Here is a 20,785-nt window from a genome sequence, read left to right as displayed (position 1 = left end):
ATATGGTAAACCATTTAAATTGGTTTATTCTACTTTGACCTTTAAATTGATTTGTCCTTTGGATGAACCTTAGATTAAAATGTCATTTCCGTACTAAATGACAATTTAAACCAGAGTTCAACAAGGGTGTAACTTTTATTAATAAGGGGGGCGGAGTTTAGCTTAGTTGAGCTTAGCTAGCATAGTTGACGCAGTTCTCCATAGTCCTGTGCTAATAAACCGCAAACCATACAAACAGAAAACTTAAAATCGGTTGAAAAACAGGTTGCTAGTTAAGTAACTAGCATAACTATTGACTGCAACCACTGCCGACCGCCGAATAATCTTCATTTCTTCGTCGCTACACTCTTGCCAGAGTGGTTGTGGTCGTCACATCTGGTTTGGTGGCAAGCTTCACAATCCGTCGCCATTCCTCCCACATTGCAGCCTTTGAATGTCGAATAGTAGTCAAATCGAATCAGAGTTTCTTGCGCTGCCTCACATTATTGTCATGAACCAGTGTTTAGATACTGAATTTATAAAAGTTATATTTAAAAGCAAAAAGTAAATGACCTTTTATCAACCTCCAAAACGTAATTTCGCTTCAAAACATACAAATAATAATCTTTTATAAACAACTGTTTAATTTAAGAGGATATAAATATAAAATTATCGCCAGACACAAATTTTGACCGGACTTCGAAAACTGGCGATAAGATATCTGCTTACGTAACATTTTCGAAACGAAAGATAACCCGTCAGAGGTACAGCTTATCAGCATTCAAAATAGTGCGTGGCGGACAGAGGACAAAGTTTGACATTCGGAGAATAGGCTGGATATAGTTCCAAAATACTGAACTGTCCTATCCATGACATCGACAGTGGGGCGCCACCGTCAATACCGGATCGCTGGTTCCGATTTTTGCCATGTTGGAAACCATAATTATAGTTGAACGATGGTAGCGCCCCCCTGTCATTGAATTTGGTGGGACAGTTCAGCGTGGGTCATCTATATTAGAAGAGTGGTAGTTTTTTTTTCACTGCTAGCAGACTGAGCAGTCATGCTCTTGCCATAACATTCTTTTTTGTTCAATTATGGCTTCGTGCGGATTGCACATAATAGACAGTGGCAAGTAAGTATGATAAAATTCAAGTATTTATATGATTCAACTAGCTGTGCCCGCGACTTTGTACGAGTGAAAACCCGTTTTCGCAACATTTTTCATAGTTGCTCTGCACCTATTACTCGTAGCGTGATGGTAAAGTAGCCTTCCTCGATATTATGGGCTATCGAATACTGAAAGATTTTTTCAAATCGGACCGGTAGTTCCTAGATTAGCGCGTTTAAGTAAACCAACAAATTTTTCAGCTTTATAATATTAGTATAGATTGATGATGAATGTAGGTAAATGATAGATAGGATGAAATCCTTCCGTTTCCCTTGAGTTTCAGTAAGTTGTGGCACTTTACCGACACCTGAAGCGGACTTTGACAGAATTGTTAATAATGTATCATAAATTAATAGTCAGCTAAACAACTAATTTTAGAAAACAAATCCTGAAAATATGCTAATAATATGAATTAGCATTTGAACCAAAACAAACTTAATATAATGTGAAATGACTTTCTACAAAAGTCTGATCATTGCCATGTACCGCTACATAGATATTTGTTTGGTGCCGCAGTGGAATTTTTTGGTCTACGTAATAGTTAATATTTGCTGAAATATAAAATTATGGGTTATGATAGTTGGTGCTCGGTCGGTTCGTAATAATACTATTTTTGAACTGTTTTTGTGTAGGTACTAAGCTGTTTTTGTTTTCATTTTATACTCGTAGTAGTTCGCGCTACATTGTGTAAATAAGGATTATTTATTAATTTATAGATTGAAAAAGAAATATTCAGAAGAGGTGGGATTTAGTTATACGTTAGATGATCAAAGTAAACTAAAATAATAATTTAACGAGTCTACTTTGATCACCCAAGTCATCTTATTCATGGGTGATCATTTTTTTTTCATTTTCAAAATTTCTTTATTTCGTAAAATATTGTTACATCAAAACAGTTCTAGTGTACATCTTGGGTGATCAAAGGATACCATTCCTTTGACCTTCCCCACCATGGGCCACGGCATATGCTGAGTAGNCAATCGATGATGAATGAAAATGATAGACGAGATGAAATCCCCCTTTTATCTTGAGTTTCACTAACCTGGGGCACTTTACTGAAATCTAACGCGGACTTTTTGAGAGAATTTTAGGACTGATGGTGCATTATTTTTTTCCATTTGCCTACACTCATGCACGCTCACCAACATGGTTAATAAATGCTAACATAAATTAATAGTCAGCTAAACAACTAATTTTAGAAAACAAATCCTGAAAATATGCTAATAATATGAATTAGCATTTGAACCAAAACAAACTTAATATAATGTGAAATGACTTTCTACAAAAGTCTGATCATTGCCATGTACCGCTACATAGATATTTGTTTGGTGCCGCAGTGGAATTTTTTGGTCTACGTAATAGTTAATATTTGCTGAAATATAAAATTATGATAGTTGGTGCTCGCTTGGTTCGTATGTTCGTAATAATACTATTTTTGAACTGTTTTTGTGTACTAAGCTGTCTTGTTTTCATTTTATACTCGTAGTAGTTCGCGAAAAGAAATATTCAGAAGAGGTGGGATTTATTTATATGTTAGGTGATCAAAGTAAACTAAAATAATAATTTAACGAGTCTACTTTGATCACCCAAGTCATCTTATCCATCATGGGTGATCATTTTTTTTTCATTTTCAAAATTTCTTTATTTCGTAAAATAATGTTAACAGTTCTAGTGTACATCTTGGGTGATCAAAGGACACCAAACTGTACTGTAATAGACCGACCTTCCCCACCATGGGCCACGGCATATGCTGAGTGGAGTCCCATTGCGATGGGCATCGCTGTTGCAACAGGGTAGCACTGCTCAGTTCACTTTTTCTTTCCTTGTAATGTTTATGTGCTATTTCAATCTTTTTTGCCGTATACCTTCTTTGTCCTTAACTAAGTGATGTTCATCGTAATAAATGTATCTTTCTTTTCTTTCAAAAAGATGACTTAAAAATGCGGCAGCCACAGCAGCTTTTTGGAACGGTCAATGCAAAAACCGAACGGCCATCTTACTAGAACTTTCCACGAGCATGACGATACCTCTTACGAGTCTAGTTTTTAAATTGAGTCAGCGGTTTTTGAGCCAGAATTTTTTGTTTTTATTCTATCTTGAAATAGCAAAGGCATCAGTTTTACAGCCAAGTTTTTCATTTGAGATTTTTGTCCTTTCACTAGAAAAGGCAAAGGTATAAGGCAGAGTTGCACTCCTAATTTTAACCGTAAGAGTAGGCGCACACCGTTGATTTTTCGTCGGCCGATAGTTTAGTCAGGCAGTTGATCAGTATGGGCATGTATGGGAGTGCGCACACTACGCCGATTCAATTTGGCCGATTCTTCATACAAATTAAAATCGGGCACAACTATCGGCCAACTAAAAATCAACGGTGTGCGCATACTCTAACTAAACGATAACCGATGATTTTTTGTTTGGAGTTTGACAGATTTTTGACGTTTGTTAAACTTAAAATAAGATGGTGCAACTCAGCCTAAGTGGTTATAATTAAAAAACTGATTATCTGCATCTTTCTATAGGAAAAGAGAAAACGAGTTAAGACTTATTAGTTGATGAAACCATAAAGTTACTTTTACTATGCTTTTACCAATATGCCCTGTATGGTTCATGAACCAAACATGTCTATGTTGCTAGAAACACCTAGAACTTTCCAGAAATCTAGCAACTACCCAGTTCTGTTCTTAATTGAAACCAGTAAGTAAACGGCATTTGTTTTTTAACTGTACCTACATTCTTTTGTTTGGTTTTTATTCTTTCACTAGATTTACGCCAAGAAATGATCTATTTTTTTTTAAACAGATTTAACGGCTTCGGATTGTATCCTTACGGCCAAATCTTTAGTGAGATAAAGAAATGATTTACAACCAAGATTGACATTTTACTTCTTTTCATTAAAAAAAAAAGCGAAGGAATAACATCCATAAATCATACTTTTATAACCGCTATCCAAAATCACGCTTTGCCAATAGGATCGTAGAAAGTGACAGCCAGCACAAATGTATTTTTACTTCGAAATAAAAATCGGACAAAAGAGAGTACACTTCTAAAATATTACTCGTATGAAGAAATCTGAAAGGTGTTGAAAAGCAGCTGTCATCGTGTTTTTATTTTTAATTTGATTAATTGTAATCAATGTCAGTGTTTAATTATCGGCGATGTTATGTTTTTAATTAGGTAATCTGTATAATTAACAGTTAAGGAAATATTTAGATTTCAAATTGACTTTTTGTTAGTTTTGTTAATTGTATTCTTAAATGAGTACGACATTTTAATGAAAAAATGTTTGAATCTTTATTGGAACTGTCGCGCTAATAGAAAATGGGTTGTTTTCCAATTATCGAAAATAATACACTTGAATTTTGTTGTTGTAAGCTCGCTAATGTTTTGTACTTTCTTACATTTACATTACAATTAATGTTTGGTTTGTTTATTTTACGTACACACGCCCACACTGTTTACTATCCATTTCCGTTTTTGCTCTCGCTCTAATCAAATGGCGATTCTTTGCGATAGAACGAGATGACATGACTTTCAATGGGCAGTTAACACTGTTGCCGATAGTACGTGCGCTATGATTTTCTCCAAAGATTTTTGACAGAAAAAGATTTGATGGTATTTGACACTACTAATCATTGACGTACTTTTTTATGAACTGTCAAAACGAGACTCCCATAGATTTTGTAGGGCAATACAAGCCGATGACACTATTTTGCCAACTCAAATGACTTACGCTGAGTTGCACCACCTAACTTTAACGGTAACTATTATTATTAGTGTCATATTTTTGACATTTGTTAAATTTAAGTAAGATGGTGCAATCAATTAGAAAGCGACCAAAATCTTCATTTACAATTAATTTAGTTTTTAAAATCAGGATGAAGAGCGTTTTTAAAAAGTTGTGCTAACAATTATTGGTGAATGGAGTCAAATACCCAATTTCTATTTGAATAAATAAAAATGATTGTTTGAAAAATGAATGATGTGTTTTTATTTAGTACGTTCAAAACACCACACAAGACCAATTTGGAATAGGAAGAGGAAAATTGAGAGAATTTCCCGGGAAGTCCGGAAACATTTTCAAATTCGGGAAAGTAAACGAATTTGTCCTGCAGATTTTCATAGGGATCTTTTTTAATGCTTGTCGCATCAACTAGTTATTCGAATAAATGTTTTAGGGGAAGAAATGTAAGCGTTGAATATCAAATTAGCATGTAATGTAGAAGACGTAGCGTGGGCAGGCCTGCTACTAGGTGGACCGACGATCTGGTAAAGGTCGCGAGAAGAGCCTGGATGCGGGCAGCGCAGGACCGTTCATTCTGGAAAACCTTTTGGGAGGCCTTTGTCCAGCAGTGGACGCCATTTGGCTGAAACGAACGAACGAACAACAATATTACAACATAATGATAAATTGCCACATAAAATCACTAAGACTGGGTTGCACCATCTTACTTTAACTTTGACAAAGGTCAAAAATCTGTCAAAATCCATACAAAAACCACCGGTTATCGTTAAAGTAACGGTCAAAGTAAGGTGGTGCAACTCACCCTAAGAGAAAATTATCATTTTGACAGCTCAGCTTTTGAACGAATTTTTAGAACGCGTTTTTATTCTATTTTGTTTTATCTAGCTTCCTTAGCCTACCTATTCTCCATAAAATAAATTACAAATACGACATTCTTTTTAACATTTAATTCCTTTGTTGCAGGTAAAAAAAGAAACAAACCACCGAAGTACGACATTCCAAAGCAAATGTACCTAAAATAAAAGACATAAGAGGCTTGAAGAACGAGCGCGAACGCAGGAGAGCACACGCGAACGCGGGCGAAGCGAACAGAGCGAGATTAGACTGACGCGAGCGCGAACACAAAAGCACACAAATGAAGATGCTGCCCCAACAGTATTGTTTAAGGTGGAAACACCATCATTCTAATGTACAGAATATGTTCGCACAGCTGCTAGAAAAAGGTTGGTATTTTTTTTTTCTTTTAAAAAAAAATAGCAAATAGCCCAGTGCAAGTGGTGTCGTCAGTGACAGACTCTCGGTCTCCTAATCCAGATCCAAGGAACGAGGTTTCACTGTATTGCCGCTGCGGCGCTGCCTCTTGACTATTGTGGTGAACTCGTAACATAAGCATAGTTTAGCTCAACACGAGTAACTATTGATCATCATCATCATTTCAACCACAGGACGTCCACTGCTGAATATAGGCCTCCCAATGTTTTTTATGTTGATCGATTGGTAGCGGCCTGCGTCCAGCGCTTCCCTGCTACCTTTATAGGTGGACGTCGCACGCTTCGTTTTCCGATACGCGGCCTCCATTCCAGAACCTTGCTGCCCCATCGTCTGTCAGTTCTGCGAGTAACTAAACTGGCCATCACTACCTTAGTTTTAGCTTATTTATTGGTAGACGGACAACTTAGTTCTAGTTTAGCTTAGCTTAGTTCACTGAGTTTAGTTTTCATTTAGTTTAGCCGGTGGTGGACGTTCGGCTTTAAGTAATAAAAATACTCTCTGTTTAATATACTAGACAGACAGACAGCAGACAGTTTTCGTTCATTGTTTCGACCAAATATTATTATGTCCAGTGCTCGACAAGATCTCTCCAAAGTTTTCCACAACATTCAGTAGCCTACTGAAGCGAAAATACATAAATAGATTGTGACACATTTTTAACATTTTGGACACTGTGAGCTGTGACAAATTTTTTTTCGTGCGCTGTTTCTTCTCAGGACTGGCCCATTTATTGTCCCGAAGCAGTGGTAGGGTCAATATTGGGACGTGTAAAAGTTCTTTCTAAAAGCCTACTTGCAAAAATAAATGACTTTTGATGAAAAGTAGTACACACAAAAACAGCCTGCATTATAGTGTTTAAAATAAAATAAACTTTAAGTTAAAATTAAGTTGTCCCAAAACAGAATAGAAAAGTCTAAAATACGAATTTCGGCCTCGTTCTGCCTATTTTTACTAACTCTTTGGTCATGAACTAGCGTCAAAAAAACAAAATAATACCACGAGACAAAAGAACGACCTTAGTACATGAAGGCCAACTTCGGTTGCTGCATAATATTTTTAATATGCCATTTTAAATTCGCACAAAAACACTTTTTTGGAAACAACTTCTTAAAATAAACTCGACCTTTTAAAGAGGTCAGTGGTCAGGGCGTATTTTTGAAGCATTCGAATTTAAATTTCGTATACTATTTTGCAAAAATGTTTACGTACGTATTAAGATTAGCTTGATTTCGTATGCGATTTTTAAATTCTAGTATTTCAAAAATACGTCTCAGGTGGAAGTATAAATAAATTCCAATTTTAAACTCGATTTGAATACATTTTTAAGAGTTCAAATTCCGAATTCCAATTTTGACCTTCGAACCTTAGGCAAGAATGGTAAAATCGCTTTTATAAAATAACTGAGTTGCACGGTTGCACCATCTTACTTTACCTTGACAAACGTCAAAAATCTGTCAACTCCATACAAAGAGCACCGGTTATTGTTAATGTGACGGTTAAAATAAGGAGGTGCAACGCAGCCTTAAGTGTACTAAAAGACAACTGTTGGCCAAATCCTCCATTTGTTCAATGGAGACTATTATGACCTGATGACGAAGTATTTAATTTTTGCACTTTTCTTTTGGAAAAAGGAGTCGTTAGTTACTCTTTAATCGCTTTCGAATCGACATTATTGCTTTGTCTATTAATAAAATGCCAAATGTTGTTGCAGGAATGGATAACAACAACTTACTTTTTTATTTATCTTTTTCACTATTAACGACACGCAGCCGATGTAATATGATAAAGTAATACACTCGATTTTGAAATATCGTGTTTATTTTTGTAATTGTTTTACGATATGCACTCGATTTTGAAATATCGTGTTTATTTTTGTAATTGTTTTACACAAATTAATTGCTGTGGTCGCACGCGCATTTGATGTCCTGTTCGGGAATTGACAAATATTGTACTTTTTTCTTCTTTATGAAGAACACGCGACGCGATATTTTTATTTGTTATTTTATAAAAAAAATTTTTTACTGTCGTGAGTTTTAAAATTGTCCCGTGGTTCCTTTTCTTTTTCATGGCACGCGAAGCGGCACGGTTATGTTATTTTATAAAATATCGTCTCAAAAATGACCTTTTTACTGTCGTGGGTTTAAAATTAAAAAAAATCCGTGGTTTCGACACAGCAGAATAGGACCCCATATTGCCGTGGATGTCGTAAGATATGACTAAGGGAGAAATATGCAAACATGCCTCCCCAACCCGTCTAGCCAAGTTTAGGGAGTCTAGGCCAAATACTCCATTTGAATTTTCAGTGAGATGATAAATAAAACTAATCGCTTCTTCTTCTTTTCGTGTCGACAACAAACCTACACAGTGTCAGCCCAAAACTCCGCCACAAGAGTGGCGTTGTCAGTAGCACTCATCAAATCCTCCTGAGTGCAGTTGCTTGGGCACTCAGGGCATGACATTAGGTGCTTCATCGACTGGGGAACAAAACTAATTTGTTTTTTGCAAGTGGGCTTTTAAAAAGCACTTTTAAGTATTAACCATACCACTGCTTCGGAACAATTAATGGGCCAGTGCTGAGAAGAAGCGCAAGAAACTCAGTTACTATTGTCAGCCGGTTTACAGTCTTTAAAATATTACACACTGATAAATATTATAAAATATTTTGGTGCATAATCCAATAAAACAGAGAGTGCATAGATACCTCTCATTATAAACATGGTAGTAGACACCTCTTGGTGTCTACTACATGTCTGTAGAAGTTAAATAAAAGACAAATATTCTTCTATTTTTATGTTTACCGAAATATGACTTAACATAGCACACGTGTCTCGATTTTGAAATGTATTTTTAGATACATTCAAATAATTTATTGTAATTTATTTAAGAGCGTCGCATACATTTTATTCTATTTATACATCAATGATGAAATATTTATAATTTTGAGAAAGTTTGCATGTCTTTACCATTGACCAATACAATTATTGCTTTGCCCGCGACTTCGTACGCGTGAAAATAGTGAATAATATTTCGCGTTATTGCAACATTTTTCTTTACTGCTCCGCCCCTCTTGTCTGTAGGGTGATGTTTTATAGCCTAACTAAAGCCTTCCTCGATAAATGGGCTATCTAACACAAACATTTTTCAACCAGTAGTTTAGAGCAAGATTTTGTAATATTTAGATTTGAAAAAGTAATGAAAAATTGTTAAGGTTTTATCCATAGGTACAGCATTATTTTCTAAAAATAGACAGGCTGGGTTGCACCAAAAATCTGTCAAACTCTGTACAAAAACACCGGTTACTGTTATAGTTACGGTTAAAGTAGGTTGGTGCAACTCAGCCTTAGTTGCATCTGTATGATAATAATATTGTTGCATTATAAAAAAAACCGGCCAAGTGCGAGTCGGGCTCGCACACCGAGGGTTCCGCCGTGCAAACGTAGCGGTTTACAATTTATGACGTATTAAATCAAATTACTTACTTGATTCCGTTGCGAGTAGTGGCGAATTTCAAAATATGCGGTATGATTATTTTTTATTTATTTATTTTNACACCCTGTATACAGCATGAAGGGACTCTCCGCATTTATTAGAATTTCAACTTCAGATGTACGCAGTATGATATCCCTGTGTAGACAAGTAAAACATATTTTTTGTTGTAGTGACACGGGAAGAGAAAGAGATCCAGAATGGCAGCACGGGAACCTGGTAAGTGATGTCTACACAGTGTTTTTTAAAGACCTTATAATTATGTTAGGTATCTAATGAGTGCCTTTATATTGGATTAAGTTTTAGCCTGGGCGCAGACCACCGACTTTTAGTTGGCTGATAGATAGTGGGGCTGTTAATCAGCATGGATGGACAGTGGACACGTATAAAAGTGCGTACACTGGTCTGGTATCAGCCGATTTTTCATACAAATTGTAATCGGGCCCAACTATCGGCTGACTAGAAGTCTGTAGTCTGCACGGAGTCTAGGTTAAGCTTTGTTCTGTAATACGTGCCATTGTCATTTTCAGAATATATTCAATTTTGTCACAAAACTCTTTCTCACCCACAGGATATAACCGCGGAACGCGTAGTCGGTTGGGGCGGCGGCCCGGAATCAGCAGGCGACTGGTCGCGAGAGCCGTCGGATGATGAGTGGGCCGATGCACCCACGGATATCGGGTCCTTCCTGCATACTAGACTGAGGGTCGATGGAGATAATAGCGCTGGTAAGTTTTCATAATAATAAGTTAAGACTAGAAATATTTTTATATCAAGCCCTGTCAACAACTTCGTCACCGAGATGCAGGTTTGCATAAGCAGCGTGTGTACTAAGGATTTAGGATATAGTGCCATCTATTGGTGTTGCGACAACAAGTCGTATTGAAGCAATAGCTGGTGCTTTCAAAAGCAACAAACAGCAGGACGATGAGTGGGCCGATGCACCGACTGATATCGGGTCCTTCCTGCATACCAGGCTGAGGGTCGATGGAGACAACAGTGCTGGTATGTATTTATGAGTATGTGCTGAGGATTTAGGATATAGCGCCATCTATTGGCGTCGCGACAGAATCGCTTTTTAGTTAGTCGGCGCTTTATAAAGCAAGAAACAGCAGAACGTAAGGTTATACAGATAGGTACGTAGACAGCGAGTGGGATGATGCACCCACGGATATCGGGTCCTTCCTGCATACTAGACTGAGAGTCGATGTAGACAACAGCGCTGGTAAGTTATTATAACTTTATCACCAGCAAACGCAGACTATGCTTCTTCAGAGTCAACTTCAAACTTGGGAATAGCATGAACTCCACAGGCTGCTGAGAGTCGATGGAGACAACAGCGCTGGTATGTATTTAAATCAAGCCCTGTCAAAAACTTCGACACCGCGATGCAGGTTTGTGTCACGATAGCGTGTGCCAAAGATTTATTTTACGATAGTGTGTGCTAAGGCTTTAAGCTACAGCGCCATCTATTGGCGTCGCGACAGAACTGCTTTTATTCAGTCGGTGCTAGAAAAAGCAACAAACGTGCTGGTGAGCTGGTACACAAGTGTTTGTTTGTTTATAATGAGCTAAGAAGTAACCAGAGTAACATCGTTTGTCTTTAAAACAAATTTGATCCCTCCTAAACAAAGTAATCGTGACAAAACCAATTTATTGATTATCCTATCGATATATCAATAAACTCTTAAGGTCTTATTCTCAAAATATTGTTTATTTCAGACGACGAGTCAAACGACAGCGCCGGCGGCGCGCGGTCGGTCTCGTCGGTCGCGGCGTCGTCGTCGTCGGTCGCCGACCGGACCGACGTCAAGGTGGAGCCGTTCGCGATCACGCCACAGACCAATAAACGTGAGTATAAAGGTCATAGCAGACTTATCAACTCGGAAAGGGATCAACACCATATCGCCTTTCGTGCGGTGTCAACCGCGAGGCGAGGTGTTTATCCCAACTAACATTATAAATGCGAAAGTAACTCTGTCTGTCTGTCTGTCTGTCTGTCTGTCTGTTACGCTTTCCCGCTTAAACCTCGAAACCGATTTTGATGAAATTTGGCATAGAGATAGTTTGAGTCCCGGGAAAGAACATAGGATAGTTTTTATCCCGGTTTTTGAAACAGGGACGCGCGCGATAAAGTTTTTCTGTGACGGACAAAATTCCACGCGGGCGAAGCCGCGGGCGGAAAGCTAGTATCACATACAAAGAATACTGACCGCCTCGAGTTGATACGGTTACTATCCGTTTCCGGGTTGATAAGTGTGCACGTCCTTACGTCATTGAAGTAACGATTTCAAATTAATTTTTTTTATTGCATAATATGTTTTTATAGGCGTTTTTATAATGTGAAGGCACTCGCTGTCATATAGTATGGAATTATCGGCAGCGCGACTGTCGCACGTTTGTCGCGCTGCTAAGTCGCCTATATGTGAAAGCGCTCATATAGTTGAGCGATGGTGGCCCCTCCCTTGTCAATGAGTTGGGTGGCAGTTCAGTGTAGTTTATCTATATTAATACAGGTCAGTTCCTGTTTACTAACAAAACCCTGGGCGATCTACCACTTACATATTTTTTGACTTGAAATCTTAAATGAAACAGCATAGTTTAGTACACAATCATGTAGTATTTTTGCCTTGCCACGATCGACTGGACTAATAGTCGCGATCCACTCACTAGGAGTTGGCCACCCCTGCTTTATACGACTACACCAGAAGGAGGGTTATGTTTTTAATTGTTTTTTTTTGCCCACAGCGACGGTAGGCCCCAAATCTGGCCCCACGGACCCCCGTTTCACAGACGTGGTGAAACTGACGGACTACCTACAACACGGACGGAGGCCGCAGTTCTGGGAGGAGCACTATGTTAAGAGGGTAAGCTTTTGACCCTTGTGCAAATGTGCTCACTTGCAAAAATAAAATGGGTTTATGAGTTTTTGTGTCATGTCAATAATTAAAATATGCCTTATAAATACTCATTTACATTCTGAAAACCAGGACTTAGCTCTAAAGCTCAGTACTATGCTCAGATTGATGCCTTTTGCTAACGAACAGTATTTTTAAAAGTAAAAGTTATAAGCATGAATAATGAAATCCGCATCACAGTAAAAATGCACTAATGGCCGTTTTCACCATCAATCCTTAATTTTTATGTGACCCATATGGTAACACATAACAGGAATTTAGAATAGAATAGAATAGAATATTATTTATTTGGCACAATACACNACAGACAGACAGACAGACAGACAGACAGACAGAGTTACTTTCGCATTTATAATATTAGTTGGGATAGTTGGGACTAAAGCCTTCCTCGATAAATGGGCTATCTAACATAAAAAATTTTCAACCAGTAGTTTAGAGCAAGATTTTGTAATATTTAGATTTGAAAAAGTAATGAAAAAAATTGTTAACGTTTTAAATTTTCCATACAGCATTATTTTCTAAAAATAGACAGGCTGGGTTGCACCAAAAATCTGTCAAACTCTGTACAAAAACACCGGTTACTGTTATAGTTACGGTTAAAGTAGGTTGGTGCAACTCAGCCTTAGTTGCATCTGTATGATAATAATATTGTTGCATTATAAAAAACGCATCTACATTGAAAAAAGATATCTGTCAAGTATTTATATTTTTAGTTTCGTTGCTATATTAGAATGCGTAATTAACATAACCATGTGTTTCTATACTCGAAATTTATTTTTGGATACATTTGAATAATTTATTTTAATTATTTACTAATGTAGTTGCTATGCGATTAGTAACTTGGTTTTTTTTTGTATTGTTGAAATATTTTTAGCATTGCTTTTTGCAAATTTTGTACTTTGGACATACCTTACCTACGTTGAACTTACGAATACGTAATTATTTTATAAATCCGATTAGTGTAGTCTAGTGATAAGATCACATAGAACCATAGATCGTCTCGGGTTCGATTCCCATTGGGGGCAAAATTTTCTGCTTGGTTGGTGGTGGGCTTGTTAATAATCAGCCTTACTTTAACTATAGCCAAAATCAAATCATTTAATGGAGTTAGTCAAATATGGAGTTTCCATACAAAAAACACCGGTTATCTTTGTAGTTACCGTTAAAGTAAGATGGTGCAACGTAGCCTAGAATTTTTTATTCGATAAGACGCAATAAAAAAAAAGATCGTTTAAAGAAAGAAGCTTACTAAAAAGTTTTACTTGCCACTGGCCAGAGGCGAAAAAACCATTTAAGAAAAATAACTTTTATTTTTAACTAGCTTTCCGCCCGCGGCTTCGCCCGCGTGGAATTTTGTCTGTCACAGAAAAACTTTATCGCGCGCATCCCTGTTTCAAAAACCGGGATAAAAACTATCCTATGTTCTTTCCCGGGACTCAAACTATCTCTATGCCAAATTTCATCAAAATCGGTTGCGAGGTTTAAGCGGGAAAGCGTAACAGACAGACAGACAGACAGACAGACAGACAGAGTTACTTTCGCATTTATAATATTAGTTGGGATTGTATTGCCAGTACGAGTATTACGCAAACCAATGTTTTGATTGCGCGATTCAAAATGACGTCGCCACATTAAATTGATTCAAATTTACATTGACGTGTATGCTATGGACCGGGCATATAAAATAAACGTGCTCGGTACATGCACGATTTGGGAAAGGAACATGGCCGCAATGTAGGCAATCAACTGACAAATACACAAAACCAAATTTTCACAAAAGTTGCCTATATTGCGGCCATGTTCTTTTCCCAAATCGTATTTAAGTACCGAGTACGCATCAGACAGTTGGTGACGTCACATGAAAATGTTGCCAGAAGAATATTGACCAAATATTCATAATCTTTTTTCTTCATACGTCACCATGCCATGGGTAACTTAGAAAAAGATACATAGCAGTTTTTTTTCCATCGCTGCAACTCCTGTGTAGCCAGGATCTACAGCTTGACCGCCAATAAAAAACCAACCAATGAAGGTCAAGTTTGTCCCGGGGGAAAGTTAAACTGTCATTGGACTCGCAACGAAATTAATCAGAAATGTAAATGTTGTCATTAATGTTTCAATTTCATATTTGTGCAATTTTTGTATAAATAAATAGGGCCTCTCCACTTATTTGGTACCTCCATGGTATCATACGACACTAACCTAGCCACTGACGGAAAGTTTTGAACAAAAAACCTACTTGCCAATCGGTTTTTTGACCACACTGGACTTTGAACTCATGATAATACGAGTTGGCCACACAAAGACAAGATTATTAACATTTAAAACGCGTGACCAAAATTTTTATTTGAGTTGAACATTGAGATCGAAAAAATCTACAACTAACATCTAACTTAGTCTGATTTAAAAAAAAATGTTTATAGAGGAAGCTTTGGGATATTAACTTACAGCCAATAGGAGCGGAGCAGTAAAGAAAAATGTTGCAAAAACGGGAAATACCTATCTATTATTCAAACTATTTTCTCATGTAAGTCGCGGGCACCGCTAGTTTAGAATATTTAAAGGGCCATAGATAGATAGATATCTCTATAGGGTTTATGAAACTGCTGTTGGGCTTAAATTGTTATTTTAATTAGCTTAAAACATGCTGAATAAGGCCCAGAACAGACGGTGAAACGCAACTGCAACGAAACTGCAACTTTCTGATGATTCTTATGAATGAAACTGAAACTGAAATTTTCAAACTGGTCGCGTCATGTGTGGTCTCTCAACGGACGCTATGGCAGAAACTTAGATGCAACTCAAAAGTAACTAGCAGTTGCAGTTTCATTGCAGTTGCGTTTCACCGTCTGTTCTGGGCCTACTCGTAAGTGTTCCGAAAAACGTATAGTTTGCGACTTGTAGAGCAAAAACTAAAAAACCGGCCAAGTGCGAGTCGGACTCGCGCACCGAGAGGGTTCCGAACAAATCTGTAGGTGTATAACTGTGATTTTGTTACAGCTTAAAGGTACTATAGACCTGAGTAGGTATTTGATACCTCTTCAGCCAGATAGACAGACGGGACTATTCCCACTTCTTGTTCCCACCACTGCAACTCCTGTGTAGCCAGGATCTACAGCTTGACCGCCATAAAAACCCAACCAATGAAGGTCAAGTTTGTCCCGGTTGAAAATTAAACTGTCATTGGACCGCAACGAAATTAATCAGAAGAACATAGGAGGAGTTCGAAATTAAGGTTCGACTTCCCTCCATTGCAAAGCGGATGACAAGTGACAAACAAACACAGGTGACAGACAGACAGACATGACGAATCTATAGGGTTCAATTTATTGCCATTTGGCTACGGAACCCTTTTGTTAATAAACTGTTTTTATCGGGGTACTCCCAGCGTCCCAGCATAGTTTTTCTCACATAAGTCAAATCAAAATAAAACTGGTTTCTTAGAAGTCGTTCACTCAAAAATTCTCGAAATATTTTTGGTTGAGTCATGCCCGAATCTATTTTAATACTCACGTTGTTTCTTTGTAAACAGGAAACGAGAACGTAAATGTTCAAAATGTTATTATATTACTAAGATAGTGGAGTTCTAAATGAAGGAGAGCTAACTTTGTTCATTCTTCGGCCATTTGCGTTTTTCATACATTCAATTGAGTCTACAACGTGTTGACGAAAAAATTTACGAATAACTTCTTTTTCGCTTTAAAATTACAACTCTATAAACGATCCAGTAATTTCATTTATTTTCGCATATTTTTTCCTTAGTCACCCCTTACGACATGGAGAGTGGGAATCCTCTACTCTGATAGAACCACACGGCTTAAGGCCCGGTTTTCACCAAGGCGTAGCGCAGCGGAGAAGTTTTGGGCCGTGAAATTTTTCTATAGAATTTGACAGCGGCGGTGACTTGTCGAGGACCGCAGCTGTGCACAGCGTAGAGGAGTGGAAATAATCAGAAACACTTCTCCGCTCTGCTCCGCCGTGGTGGAAACCGGGCTTTAGGCAGAACTTTTTTAAAATAACGAATAGTCCCATTAACCCCTTGTGGCAAGTTAAATAAATATGCTTGTGTTACGACAGGGTTCACCACTATACAAGGTTTACGCCACTTCTTGCCCATATTTTGTCCCGAATTGGTGGTAGGGCAATATATATTTGGAAGACATGAGCGCCCTGGAAAGGGCCTAAGTACCTACTGAATAAAATCTTTGTCTTTGAAATACTTTGAATAGTCCATGTATTTTGTTTGCGAATTTTCCCAAGTCTAAAGTAATTTCTATGTTTTTTCCAGAGCGGTTCTGCGACGTGACACTGTACTGTTCACCGAGCTTCGCGACGCAGGTCCCCAATAAAGACACGGTGGACCCCCACCACATACGAGGGGTGTCTCTCAGGGCACACAGGTGAGGAACAAGTTACATTACTATAGCTATAGTAATCAATCAGGTATGTTAAGGATATGAAGTTTCGGATATTAGAATTAAAAAAATGAAAAATTCAAATAGCAAGATGCTGCGCGACCTACATAGCCACTTTATGTACTATGATGACACATATGATAAAGGTAAAACAGGCGAAGATATTAGATGGTGCCAGGGAATGCCAGACAAGTAACAAATATTAAAAATTATTAAGATTTAGACTCCGCCTTTATCTGAAACTATCCGAAACTTTTAAATCGGTTATGGATATTTTTTTTATTTCGGATATCCGATAGCTTCGGTTACGGTTACGGATATCCATAACATCTCTGAGTATCATTCCATCCACGAAGACGCGCCCCACGAATTTTTGGTCTCGGTCACGCGGGGTGCAGGGAGTTTGATCCGAGCAATCCGAGCGGCATTATTGTAGTGTGCGTGTGCACTCACGGATGATTTAGCGTGTACCGATAACACTCAAACATTAGCGGAAGAATGGTGGGGCGCGTCTTCGTGGATGGCACTATTATACATACGAGGGGTCTGTCTCAGGGCACACAGTTGAGAAGTAAGATACTTACTGGACCTTTCCCACCGCCAAAGCCGTGTTTAAACTTCAGGACATGTGGCTTATCATCCCGGAAAGGGATCAACACCATAAATCGCCTTTCGCGAGGCGTTTATGTTACGGTGCAGATAAGTGTACGTTGCATGCAGTACGGAGTTTCATACATAGAATACTGACAGCCTCAAGTTGATACGGTTACGATCCGTTTCCGGGTTGATAAGTGTGCTTCGTCCTTAAGGATTAAAGGCCCTTTGGCTATGTTCAAATGGTCGTAATTACGCGCGTAAAGATTCTTAATTATATTATTAAAAGCCCTAGGAAAGTTTACATGATTGCGTCACGATCGTAAATCGACAATGGTGAATTTTTTCTACTCATGTGTAGTCAGGATCGACTTGATATAAAAAGTGGAAATAATGAAATCCAATTGATTATTCAAAACAACAAGGTGGACCGACGACATCATAAAGGTAGCAGGAAAGCGCTGGACGCAGGCCGCTACCAACCGGGTAACATGGAAAGCATTGGGGGAGGCCTATGTTCAGCAGTGGACGTCCTATGGCTGAGATGATGATGATGATGAATTGATTATTCAAAACATTTCTCCGCTCCGCCTTGGTGGAATCCGAGCCTTAGTCGTCATGCCTATTTGTCTACTACATCAACAAAATAAATGAAAGCAGTTATACAAAAAAGTATTTTTTAACAATTTAGTCGTAAAATTTCAATAACATAATACGTAATTAGACCCACTTACTGTTGTTTACATTTTTAAACGATTTACGTCATTCTCATATAATAAATACTATTAAATACTTACAATTAATATACATTCAAAGCATGTCTGACTTGATATACCTAACTAGATTGATTTATTTTTTTTTGAGTTTTCTTTTTATTTCTAATTACATATCTACTTTCCCGAGCAATTTTAGTGCAAATAATGAAATCGTTTGTTTATAATTTTAATTATAATTAATCATTATTTTTGTTATGTGTAGTGTAGTTGTGAATTTCATCTCAACAAGTTTTAAATCAAAATGTGCGAAGAATTTTATTTTTATAATTGGATGTTCATTTATTTTTTAATTGGTTGATTAGTAGTTTAAGAAGATACATTATTGTATCTTCCCAATCTTCCCATTTATCTATAAATCGATTTTAGCGATAAAAATGCGGTTTTATGTGAAGGGTTCGTAGTATGTATTAAGGAGTAATTCACCACCAGAATTTCAGTTGGTTTAAGAACGCGAACGTTTATTTCTCAAAAGATAGAACGAATTCCGGTTATATTGCGAATTCAAAAACTATATTATACGAATAGCGGCCGCCCGCGACTTCGTACGCGTAGATCCCGTTTTACCCCCTTAGGGTGGAGTTTGGTAAAATCCTTTCTTAGCGGATGCCTACGTCATAACATCTACCTGCATGCCAAATTTCAGCCCGATCCGTCCAGTGGTTTGGGCTTCCAGTGGGTGATCCGAACATAACATTTTCGTTGTCTCCTAGCAAAGGATCATAAAAATACTTGGAAACTGAGCTTTTGCCTGTTGTAAAATTCGTAAGAACTTTATAATTAATAAATGCTTGAGAAATTAGTCTTTAAAAACCAGCGTTGTCTGATTTTTTTTTGCCAAGTCGGGATTTTGGAACTTTTTGAGTCAGAAGTTTTTAAATACATATTTATTTTTTTATTTGAATTGAATTTACATTTGCACGTCAATAGATAGCAAAAACAGCCACGGAAAATGTTTTTTTTATTAAAATATAATGTTTTAAATCCTATCGTTAGATAGTTTAGTTTCGTTTTCGAGTTATCCCCGAAAAGCGGGACTAAACCTGTCCCGGACGGGACATTTAATTTTGATTAAAAATCAGGACGTCCCGCCAAAATCGGGGCGTCTGGCAACACTGGTAGCAACCCTCACTCTACACGTGTCTGATGTCTCTGACCAAGATCACGGTCAGCCTCTTCCAAGAAAACCAAGGCGTGAAACGTGATGACACGCCCTCCAATTTTTGACGTAAACTTTTACACCGTTCACTTTTTGGCCAATGGCGGCGCGCGCGCTAACCCCCGCCTGTTTTTGGCAAGTATAGGTACGCACGCATATCATTTGGAAGTACATAACCATTGGTGGGGCCGTGTAGGTATTCGATGGAATGGCCTTGATTTATACGCTAAGAAAAGAACTCATGGCGCGATTTTCACCCGCGCCGGCGGCGGTTGCGGGCCCGCAGGTTCTGTAGAATGCAGATTATGTAAAAACTAATGCCAGAACTCACGACGCGGTTTACGCCCGCAGCGGGCGCGGTTGTAATCGGGCCCCGCTTGCAAAGAGAATTAACACTAGCGTCTTATAATTTTATTCTCGTTCAACATTTCATCTAATCATCATAATGGGGAATGTGCATGGTTTTTTCGCGCGCTGCCAATCCCCAGGAAAGGCGTTTACGTTACGGTGCGGATAAGTGTGAATTGCAGTATGGAGTTTCATACAAAGAAGACTGACCGCCTCGAGTTGATACGGTTCCTTTCCTTTCCGGGTTGATAAATGTGCTATGACCTTTTACGACATCCACGAGAAGGGGTAATCCTATACTCATCAACATCATTATCATATCAGCCACAGGACGTCCACTGCTGAACATAGACCTCAATGATTTCCATAATGACCGGTTGGTAGCAACCTGCATCCAGTGCCTTCCTACTTTATGAAGTCTTATACTACTCTGCCGTAACCACACTGTTATTCGTTCGTATTTGTTCGTTTCAGCCATATGACGTCCACTACTGGACAAAAGCATGTCCTGCGCTTCCCGCATCCAGGCACCTCCCGCGACCTTCACCAGATCGTCGGTCCACCTAGTGTCTGCCCCATCTGCCATCAGCTCAGCGAGCTATGTGCCCCGCGCACTGCCACTTGATTTAGCAAAAAGACGCCACCTTCCATACAAAATCTGGCATTGCCATTTCAGCCCGATCCGTCCAGTGGTTTGGGCTGTGCGTTGATAGATCACTATATCAGTCAGTCAGTCAGTCACCTTTGAGTTATATATTTATTTGTTATCATTGCAGGGTGGTGTTAGCAGCATGCTCGGAGCTCCTGGGCGCTTTGCTGGGCGCGCACGAGGCGCAGGGCGAGCCTGTGCTGGTCATAGACGGCGCCGAGCCACGACATCTGAGGGCGCTGCTGGATTATATGTATACTGGAGAGATGAACGTCCACCAT

General features: G+C 38.4%; 1 protein-coding gene and 1 long non-coding RNA gene across 2 annotated transcripts in view; both read left to right on the top strand.

The window, feature by feature from the left end:
- Positions 1-20,785, top strand: part of LOC114353071 (uncharacterized) — a 65,432-nt gene that overhangs the window by 20,233 nt on the left and 24,414 nt on the right. The window contains exons 2-4 of the mRNA XM_028304888.1: positions 5,854-6,113; positions 16,855-16,966; positions 20,632-20,785. Coding sequence (XP_028160689.1) covers positions 6,026-6,113; positions 16,855-16,966; positions 20,632-20,785 — 354 coding nt within the window. The 5' untranslated portion in view covers positions 5,854-6,025. The remainder of the gene's footprint in view (positions 1-5,853; positions 6,114-16,854; positions 16,967-20,631) is intronic.
- LOC114353070 (uncharacterized) lies at positions 10,250-12,519 on the top strand. The gene is made up of 3 exons (XR_003655915.1): positions 10,250-10,376; positions 11,371-11,499; positions 12,397-12,519. It is a non-coding gene; the product is annotated as an uncharacterized LOC114353070 (long non-coding RNA).

This window comes from Ostrinia furnacalis, unplaced genomic scaffold, assembly GCF_004193835.3.
Source record: "Ostrinia furnacalis isolate ACB-3 unplaced genomic scaffold, ASM419383v2 OfSCF1604, whole genome shotgun sequence".
NCBI classification, from domain to species: domain Eukaryota; kingdom Metazoa; phylum Arthropoda; class Insecta; order Lepidoptera; family Crambidae; genus Ostrinia; species Ostrinia furnacalis.
Note: the sequence above shows the minus strand (reverse complement) of the source record. Positions and strands in the feature narration are given on the sequence as shown.